Source organism: Anser anser (assembly GCF_964211835.1).
Source record: "Anser anser genome assembly, chromosome: 5".
Classification (NCBI taxonomy): domain Eukaryota; kingdom Metazoa; phylum Chordata; class Aves; order Anseriformes; family Anatidae; genus Anser; species Anser anser.
This window is the reverse complement of record NC_139725.1, coordinates 31,874,323-31,885,090: the sequence shown is the minus strand read 5'-3', so window position 1 is coordinate 31,885,090 and position 10,768 is coordinate 31,874,323. Positions and strand designations below refer to the sequence as shown.

The window sequence follows — 10,768 nt, the reverse complement described above, 5'->3', positions numbered from 1 at the left end:
TCGCCTCGCCCCCGCCGCCCGCCCCGCGGAGCCCGAGGGGTGCCCGGAGCCCGCCCCGGCCCTGCCCGCTCGCAGCCAGGCAGGCAGGGAGGCAGCCCGAGCTCACGGCTCGCTTTAATGAGTGACAGAAATACAGCCGGTGCGCACCGCGAGGGGCGGCCCGTTCGTTACACCCGCGCGGCTCGGAGCTGTGAGGCGCTGACCCGGTAACAACCTGTGCGAAGGCACCAGCGCCTCCCTTCCTCCGTGCGAGTGTGCCTGGCAGCCGATCGCTACTCACCATCCCCGCTCTTCCCCTCTTCTCAGAGAAAACCCAAGGGAAGGCGGGAGGGCGTTACGGCCTTGCCGAGACGCTACCACAGCCCCACAGCCTTGTGCACAAAGGGCCAGGCAGCCTTGCTGAGATGACCACATGCAGGCCCAGGTGTCACCACCAACAGGTCCACGCCAGTTCTGCTGCTTTCCCTTATGCTTCTGAATGTTCCAAAACCACGAAGTTCTCTCATTTCTACTGGATATACCCAGAATATTCTGTCAGGCTATGGGCTGTTGTCATCTATAAATTAGTTAATTTGTTATTTCAGGATGCTGGCACAGTATTGCCACACTTGTAAGTGAAAACCATATTAACACTAGATCTCAAAATTGACAGTGTTAAGGCAGATGCATACGTTTTGGTGATGTGGGAGAGGAGAAAAGAACAGTAAAATAGAAGGAAGTGCACATGGAGAAAGAGAAGATTACTGGAGGTAGGCAGAAAGAAGAGCTGCTTCTAGAAAGAATAGTGCAAGAAACCATCTCTGGTAAGGACGATGGCATCCAACACACTTCCTCTAAGGAAGCCCTGCAAGGTAAATTTTCATCCCATTTCTCAGCTCAGCTTAGTTACCTCCCACTTAAACTCATATTCAAAACAGACCCAGCCTTGCCACCATCATTTTTCCACAGCTTGGAAACCCATACCACGTACAGTAAGGAGGCCAAGACATCCCTGAGGTTAGAAGACACTGTGAAAAGAAGCAGCTCTCATGGCTCTCACTATCTTCCTCAAAGAAACTCAACAGCTTATTTTCTGATGTTTTTTTGCTCTCACTCAGAGCCATATAACAAAACAAATCTGAAACACCAGCATCTTCCTCTGGAAGGTAACCTAACTCACATCACAGCTTATTTGTTGTTCCAGATGGCTTGCCATTGAGGTGCCTGTGGAAGAAGGCTTGGATCTGCTGCCAGGCATCTTTCTGTGCCTCGGAGTGTGCCTTGGGCTCCCCTCCCCACATCACAGGCTTGCCAACTAGCAGGTGCATTGAGGCTGCACACATTGGGAAAAAGGGGGGTTCGATATAATGCCCTGCTCCAGGATAACAGACTATCTCAGGCTTTTCTTTCCCATGTGCCTGCAAATGTTTGCTCCCCTCAACTGCAAAGAATTCACTTTTCCAGTTGTGATCATCCTGGCCAACAATGAACAAAAAGCGACACTCGGCCTTCTCCAAAGGGATAAAGCTTTGGCGGTCAGGCCCTTCTAACGGGTTGTTCAGTACATCGACAATATCAACAATCCCAGACTTGTTGATCTTGATGCGTTTTCTGTCGGCACCGAGGGGGGGAATGGTGATATCCTTGTAGCGGAGCACTGCGCCCACATTCGCCACCGAGCCATTGATCACAGCGGTGGCCGTGATGCCCTTCAGGAATGAGGCCATGGAGAGGCACAGGTCACCCCCCTTCGAGAATCCAAGCAGCCCAACCCCTGGGCCTTTCACCTGGATGGGAGAGAACGAGAAACCACAATCAATAAACCACCGCTTGCTATTTCTTTGAAGTGCTGCCATGTTCGCAGCAGTCTTTGTTCTGAATTTGGACCCCAGATAGAGGCATCTAAGGTCCTGTGTGCAAGGCCCATGTCTGAAGGACCTCGGAGCACTGCTCTGTGCTTGATTTATTACCACAAGCCCTGCTGACACTGCAGCAGCATCCTAACAGAGGACACTGGAAGATGGTTAGTGAATATCTCAATTGCTCCAACATCCAAAGACCCTCTGGGCTAAAAAGGCTCTGAGACAGCACTAAAATTTAATACCTTCTGTACCTTAGCACCAGCATGACAGGCTCCACACCCACTGTCTTTGAAGCACAGAAAAGGGGGAAATTAGAAAATACGGCTCAAACTTTGCAAAACGTTGAAAACATGGTGGCAGGTATCAGTGAAGGTGTTAATGAGAGGCTAAGATACTGTTGCCAGGGGGAGATAAAAAAAAAAAAGTAGGTTTTGGGCAGAGGAGTAGCAAAAGCAGTTAGGGTTAAGGCAGCTGAAAGGCAACCAAGGCCTTTAACAATTACTCATCTTTCTGAGGCTGAGGAAGGTATTTATTTTGAGCTCTCCAGTGAGGCAAGACACTGCCTTGTGCAATTCTAGCTATGGCTGTGTACAGCTATTTGGAAGAAGACGCAGAACTAAGCAGGGCTCTCTTCCAAGAGGTGCCATCTTGATGCAGACCTAAGCAGAGCTCGCTCTCTTCCAAGAGGTGCCAGCTCAGGAACCCTGATCCCTGAGTTCACAGCCAGCTACTAAAAGCCACACACCACATACCACCATTTGGAGTGACTACAACAGCTTATTACAATACACAGCAACAAATGTGTATTTATGGACTTCTTAAGCCCTGGATCACAGAGGCGTATCACATGCTCCAAGGCTGAAAAGGACATTTAGTTCTCAAGGACATTTTACAGAGCGTAAACCTCAAAGCCCTGTTGGAAGCCTGATAAGCCTCAAGGCTACTGGTTCCCTAGTTACAACACTGGGCTGAATGAAGCAGAAATTACCAGTATGTGACCCACATGTCATTGTGTCACCCGGCCAGTTCAGAAGAACTGGAATAATCTGCCAGAGAATCGCTGTAATGGGAGTTAAAGATATGAAAGGAACTATTTACAGCCAACGTGAACAGAGATGCTATTTTAAATAGAGCACTTCTGCCCTGTGTGCAGTCTGACAGGACTTAACTAATGACAATTACCAGTAGTGAGAGAGAGTCAATAAAAAAGCCAACCTGGGTGTGTTTTAACATGTAGTTTACAGCTTCTTCAAAATACTCCAGGTGGAACTCCTTCATCTCTTTGGGGAGATCTTCATAGCCGTAGAAAGCCAGAGCCAGCACAGCAAAGCCATAGTTGGCCAGCAGGCATGCCCTGTATTCAGGGAGTCCTCCCCCAGTTCCATACAAGTCAATAATTCCAGGAAAGGGGCCATTTCCTGCAACAGACCACAAAACAGATACCTTAACCCATCACTTTTCATTTATATCCCAAATTGATAGGACAGGGAATGTATCTTTAAAAAAAAAAATCATCAAGAATGGTACTAAGCATCCTAAATTCTGTGCCAATTTTCAGTAAATGGCTAAATTGCTTCAAGATTAAACAAGACAGCACAAAACAGCAGTCTTGCTAACGTTTTAGTGAACATCAGTGCTGGAAGGGAAGGGCTCCCCTGACAGTCACATCTAGTTCCCTATACAATGTAAACTCCCTGCAAAGATACCAAGCTCTGCTTCAAAAATAACCAGGAGGATTCTCCTCACTGCATTTCTTAAAAGATGGATCCAAAAATCTCATCTTCTGATGTTCCGAGCTTCTCAGTTCCTGTGTTAATGTACTACAGCAGGTTAAGCAGGGCACTAAGGGAAGAAAATACTTGCAGTCGGCCTTGCTACCCTCATGAGGGAAACTCTGCCTTAGGCTCATCAGGAGACAGGGATGGAACGGAGCTGAGAGGGACTGCTACAAACTGATAAAGAAGTATGGAAAGGAGGAGGCCATAAGGATTCTTCATTCCTGCTCTGAGTATAGGCAATCTCAGGTGTCCACACACTAATGTGCAGAACTTGGGCAACAAACAACACAAACTGGAAACTCACCACCAGCCACAGGGCTACAACGCAATCATAATCAGGGATGCTGGCTGGGACAACACGTATGATTGCACTGCTCTCATGGAGGAGCTACCAAGGGCAGGCAGGGAAGGAGGCGGGGAGGGAAAAGCGCATGCTATGTAGAAGTGCTCTCTGACTCTGTGGGGTTCCAGCATAAAACCAGAGACACACCTGGTGAGAGCCTCTGGGTCACAGGGAGAAGGGAAGATGGGAATGTGTTGGGGTATCGTGACTGCTAAAGAGCACCTGACCAAGTCAAGGTGAGAGATGAGGCTTCCTACTGACAACCAGCATAAGCCTTAACAGTTGCTGGGAGGACAACACAGCATTTTTCAGGCAATCTGGAAACCTCTGAGACCCTCTCGATAATTTGCTGACAGAAAGGCTGTAAGGGCAAACCTGTATAATGCTCTACTTGACTTCCTGCTTGGAAGTGGAGAGAAGTGGTGCAAATCTGGCAGCAAAAAGCAGCTTGGACTGCAGCAACTCTGAAATGACTGAGTTCAGGATTTGGGGAAAGGCTGGGATGGGCAGCAGCACAGTGAGGACCTGAGGCTTTTGGACAGCAATGTTCAACCCTGAGAATGACTAGCTGAGTTCCCTGGAGAGCAGCCAGGTAGGGGAAAGGTAGGTTGAGAGCCAGCCGGCACCACACACCACCACCACGGCATTTGAAAACAAACAAGTGTTCACATACAACTGTTGGCCAAAACCAAGCTTTCCTCTGAGCAACCTACGGTTCTGTATCAACAACTAGTACGGTGACAGTTTGTGGATGGCAGTAAATGTGAGAGAGCACTGAGGGTGAGCTTCAATCCAGGGGGATTCTGGTGAATTTACAGACTGGGCTAACAGACAGGTCATGAAGTCTTCACCCACGGTAAAGGGTGAAGGTGTTCTCTGGGCACAGAGCAATCACATGCAACCCCACACCTTGGGAAGTGACTGCCTGAGCAGCAGCCCTGCCGAAAACAACCGTGGACCCCGGGCTGAACAGCAGTCACTAAAACAAACTCACGGGGCAAGGAGCCCGGCAGGGCCGGTACTCACCGGGGGGCAGGAAGAGCGTGGCCCGGATCCTCCCCTCGCGCACCGGCACCCTGCGCACCCCGTCCCGCAGGAACACCCGCTCGTGCTCGGCCTGGGCCAGGAGCTGCCCGGGGGTGTCCCCGTGGCCCTCAAACACCTCCAGCTGCAGGCGGAAGGGGGTCTGCACGTCCTTCTTCACCAGCCGCCAGAAGGGCTTGCGGGGCTGCAAAGCCCAGAGCAGCCCCATGGGCTCCAGGCCGCTGAAGCTGCCTCCCGGCAGCGCGGGGCAGCGGGCCAGGTCCAGCTCCCCGTCGTCCGCCGCCTGGTACCGGCCGTGGGCCTCGAAGAGCTCGCCCGCCTCGTCCCGCAAGGATGTCCGCAGCGTGACCTGCTGCCGCGGGCCGAGGCCCTGCACGGCGATGGCCAGCGGCTCGTCGAAGAGGCTGCGGGCGGCCGGCGAGAAGCGGATGGCGGCGGCCATGGAGGAGAGGCTGCGGGCGGGGAGCGCACCAGGGAACCGCGCGGGGCCGGGCCAGGGGAGCCTCTGCCAGCAGCGACCGCTCACCCGGCTCAGGGAGAGGGCAGCGACCTGCCCCATGGCGCCGCGACGCTTCCGCCTCCGGGAGCCGGCGCTCTGCCCTGCCCGCCCGAGCCGGGCTGGGCTGGGGCGCCCTCGGCCCGCCCGCCGCCGCTCGGGGAGGGGCCTGGGCGCTGCGCGGGAGCCCATGACGGGGAGCGGCGGCTCGGCTGTGGGGCAGTGCCAGCGTGTTAGGGCCGAGCGGTGTTACCCCGCGGCCCGCCCTGTGGGGCTGTAGCGCCTCACACAGAGGGGTGCAGGCTCCCAGCTCGCATCGCTGCAGGCGAAGCCTGGTCACGGCGAAGACCCTGGCGGCGTGCCGCCTTCCCTCGCCCCTCGGCCGAGGCATCGGAAAGGGGCGGTTTGGGACGGGATCCATTCGGGGTGTTTTGAAGTGCTCATAGGAGCAAAATCAGCTCATGCCCGCCATTTTGTCCAACCTTTTAGTCACAGAGCGTGAGCACCAACCATGGGAATTCACATTCGGGAACACAAGTCCTGTGAGGAGCGGCTGAGGGAACTGGGGGTGTTTAGTCTGGAGAAGAGGAGGCTCAGGGGAGACCTCATTGCTCTGTACAGTGACCTGAAAGGAAGCTGTGGGGAGCTGGGGGTCGGCCTCGCAGATAACCAGTGATAGTGAAGCCAGGGATAGAAGAATGGGGGCTTGTTTAATCACATTAGTGATTTCTAAATAAACAATCGTTATTATTAAATCCAGGAATGGAAGAATGGGGGCTTGCTTAATCACATTAACATAGATGTTGCTGAGTGTCTTTGCTTACTACTGTGCAAATTAACCGAAACAAGGAGTCTCGGGGCCCCTCACAGAGGATGTTTCCTGACAAAAATGGGGAACCTGTCTCAAAAACCAGCTGAGACCGACCTTGTGGTCTGGACAAGAGCCAAGGAGCAGCTGAGTCTGTACAAAGGCAGGGGGTCAACTAGTGGTGATGAAGAGTTAGTTATCAGCCTTCATCCCCACGACCCCCCAGCGACCACCACCAGAAGGCACTGAGCAAACGCAGACAGGAGGAGTTTATGGAAATGATTTCTTGGAGCTAATTTTAATACAAAGCGGGGATAGGTTATGCATATGCATAGGCGTATTGGGAAACTTCATGCATATGTAACTCTTTACTCCATATAACCAGGGCAAGTTGCCACATTGGGGCACGCATGCCTTTGGGAGCTATCCCGCATGGGCCCGGTGCCGAAATAAACCACATACATACTTTATAACTCATTTGCTTTGAGTTGGAGAGTTCTTCCATGAATCAATAGGACTAGAGGAAATGGCCTCAAATTGCACCAGGGGAGGTTCAGGTTTGAAATTAGGAGACTTTTCTTCTCAGAAAGAGCAGCTGGGCATTGGAACGGGTTGCCCAGGGTGGTGGTGGCATCACCATCCCTGTGGTTGTTCAACGAAAAGTTGGACCTGGTGCTTAGGTACAGGGTTTAGTGGGTGACATTGGTAGGGGATGGTTGGACCAGATGATCTTGAAGGTCTCTTCCAACCTTAATGATTCTGTGATTCTATGACGTGCAAATCCAGCACTTGGATAGATTTGCCACAACAGCTACCCAAGCTGCAAGGTTAAGGAGAGAGATACTTCTCCATATTCAATAGGTTCCTAATCCATGCAGAGCATAGCCTAAAAATGTTTTGGTCAGAATTTGGAACCTCATTTCCTGTGCTATTAATGTATAAACAACTTTTGGCTTAGAATAAAGTAAAATTATACAAATTAATTGTAATAATATTTCTAAATAGTTGTAAAAGTAATTCCAGAGGTTAAAGGAGCAATTGAAGATGGATCTGATTTTCATGGTCAGAGACCATGTTATGGTCATGCATCCTTGTGACCGCAGTCCAGTCACAAATCCAGGCCTGGAGCAGAGGGTTTAAGATTAAGGGTCAGCATCGTGTTTTCTGGAGGGGGCACCTTTCTGTGTTGTGTTGTTGGGTGGTGGTACCTTCCTACAGGGAGATTCACATACCTGGTGGGGAATTCCTTTGCTTTTGATGGCAGTGAGGGTAGTGCAGTGTAACTGGTGTGCTCCCTTCCAGAATTCTTTCTCTGGTGCACCTTGATGTAAGCCCAGCCTCCTGGTTCCAGAGCGTGGCACAGTTTGAAGGAAAGCTCTGGAAGATCTTGCATTACTTGAGAATGTACAGTTATTACATGTTTCATTAGGGGCCTGCAATAATTTAATGTTAAAACATCAGTCAGTTGCAGGTCAAGTCTATGCGGTGCTTCAGGTGGTGAATGGGAAAGGCTCATAGGCCATCCCATAAGGATTTCACGAGGCAAACAGCCATGCTTCCTATTTGCTGTGCTTTGCATATACAACAATGGTAGTGGCTGTGTTTCTGGACATTTTAGGCCTGTTTCTTAACATGCCTTAGCTAATTTACTTCTCATGTCAGAGTTTCTTCTTTCTGCTGTACTGCTATATTGAAGATGGTAGGCGCAATCCTGGTGTTGCTTAATCTTTAAAGCTGTGCAAAAGTTTTAATCACTTAGCTTGCGAAATGAGTGCCTTGATTACTACCTGTTGTAAGAGGAAAGCCAAATCAAAATATCAAGTCTCTTAAAAGTTTCTTGGCCACAATAGTGACATGAGCATGTTTGCAGGGATAAGCCTCAACCCATCCTGAGAATTTGCAATGGATTACAAACACATATTCTGGATTACAACATTTAGCCGTCTGGAGGAAATTATCTGCAGATTATTTGCAGGTCCCAAGGTTAGAGATGTGCTGCAGGGGTTGTTTCTGTATACCGGCCTGTGTTAGGGACTAGGCACATGGGATAGGTACTGCAATACTGCCGTGCTTCACAGAAAAATTTGGAGCAAACCATTCTCACTGTATAGCTGCAATCATCCCCCCTTGGCTAGTGTGAGCCACAGAGTGTGACACACGCGCAAGACAGGGTAAAATGGAGTGAGGCATGACCAGAGGACTATCCGGAGAACGCCATAAAGAATCTGGATGAAATTGGCAACCACTGTGGAGCCGAGTCCTTCTCAGTTGCAGGAGCCGTGTTCTACAATAATTAAAGTTCTGAAAGAGACGGTGAATCAGAGTCAGAAAGACAAATGACAACAAAATCCAGAGCCCAAGGGCTACAAAGGGCCACAATACTGGCAGGATGATCAGCCAGGTCATTTCCTCATGTGACAGTGTCATGGCCCCATGTTGTGGTTTCAGCTGGCACCATACCAGCTACTATGAGGAAAATTAACTTTATCCCAGCTGAAACTGTGTCAGCCTGACATGTAACAATAGATAAAGAAGAGGATAGAAGAAGGGCTTGTAAAAGAGCATCACGTAACAATTACTCTTAATAGGAGAACCTGTACAGGTAGGAAAACCAGTGATTCCAAAGCTGACCAAAATCACGTACAACACCAAAGACATAGCAAGAGTCAGGGTAGATGGTTGCAGATTGACTCTGATCCAGAACACAGGCACAGATAAATCAACAAGATCAGCAACTCGTGCAGAAGAGAGAGAAGGAAGAGCAAAGCCCTCCAATGTGCCATGCACAGTATAGACAGCACAGCTGGAAACAAGTTTTCCAGTTGCATCCTGGAGGCAAGAGCCACTCACAGAAATGATAAGATCTGGGTTGAGCAAAGGCACATTCTGAAGATCAGGCCATGAAGTAAGGATCTGTTTGGTAAGACAGTCATGAGATTCACCATCCATAGGGGCTGGCAAAAGAGAATCAATTGCCAGTCAGATACCTTTCCTTTGAGATAAGTTACTGAGAAACACACAGGAGAAGCTTTTCACAGTTTAAAGTAGTTTGGACAGGTTCAGCACTTAGCATGTGGCTTCATTAGTGTGAGAACACCAAATCTGTAAAGATGTCCTGAAGTCCCGATGTCCTGAAAAATGTCCTTGCTCCATGATGTCCTGAAGAAAAGATGGGTCTGGAGAGACAGGTGTCAACGCAAGATTAGATTGCCAGAGATGAAAGAGAGAGATGAATTCTTCCTGATGCATTGTTGACATGTCAAGAAACATTCCATCCAGGTAACAGTGGATGGCACAACTTAGTTTACATAAGAGATCTTTGCTCAACAAGTTACTAAAAGCGGTAGCTATTAAAAGAAAAGTAAGATAATCAGAAACAGGACCAACTGAAACACTGTCAGAAGTTATAAGAGGACATAGGATGGATTATCCTGCAATACCCACACCATTTACAACTTCAGAAGAAAAGGTAATGTGGGAAGTCAGAGGCAGGTGAAGTGGAATGAGAAGCTCCGGTATCAAGGAGACAGGTTACAGTTTTTCCTCCAACAGGACAATTTAGATAGGGTCCATACTTAGGGCTAGCAGTGGAATCAATTTCCTCCTCCCCCTGTTCATCTGAGTTATCCGGAAGGTATGGGGATAGATGAGAAAAATAGCATAAATCTGTAAGGTCATCCACAATATCTAGCTGTACCAGAGCGGTAGTATGAGAAACAGATGTCAATATTGAGATGGTTTAGTTTGTTGTTCAGTTAATTTCTCTTTAAAGTCTTTAATTTCCCATTTTAGGTTGTCCTGGGAATCTTTTAGGATCCAAGTTTTTTGATTCAGTGCACTGCTTAGATGCTTCACTGTACCAACTGAAAAAGGCATCCCAATGAGTCTGCGGTACCTTGTTTTTGTTTTTTTCCTGTTTTCTTTAGAGGGATCATCCTGGGTATAGGAATTTCATTTTTGAAAACAAACAAACAAAAAACCTTGAAGGTTTTAGGAGAGTAACATCTATATATAAATTGGGCTGGGTTCCCATGAAGGGAAACCTCTCTCACTTTGAATGGTCTGGTGCCCATCTGTATTCAGTCTCAACACATACACATGTGCCACAAGGTTACACTTCAGGGAATCCCAGACCATGTTTTAACCTCATCGAGATGTCTTATGTCAGACCATGATTTTAAAGGTACCTTTTAATTGCTTTCAAGACTTAGTTTTATGCAAAAATAGTGGTTTGCTATTCAAATCCCAGCCTGCATTTTATTCACACTGAGCTGACAGCCCACCGAAGGCATGAAGGGACCCTCCCGTTGAGTCACAGGAGTCAGTGGACAGCCTTGCTTTTTGAACTCCTCTGGAGCCTACCTGCAGCTGGATCCAATCTTAGTCTCAGACTTGGTCATCAGCTCCTGTCTAATAGAGTTTGTCATATTTGTACCCATACAAATGGCTGGACAGTCA

General features: G+C 48.9%; 1 protein-coding gene across 1 annotated transcript; it reads right to left on the bottom strand.

Annotated features, from left to right (window-relative positions):
• Positions 1-85: 85 nt before the first annotated feature.
• On the bottom strand, positions 86-5,709 carry LOC310900789 (acyl-coenzyme A thioesterase 1-like). Its single transcript, XM_083839342.1, has 3 exons — positions 4,989-5,709; positions 3,057-3,259; positions 86-1,766 (listed from the first exon to the last, which is right to left on the bottom strand). The coding sequence occupies exons 1-3, from the start codon at positions 5,692-5,694 to the stop codon at positions 1,161-1,163; spliced, it is 1,515 nt and encodes a 504-aa protein (XP_083695468.1). The 5' UTR covers positions 5,695-5,709; the 3' UTR covers positions 86-1,160.
• Positions 5,710-10,768: the final 5,059 nt, after the last annotated feature.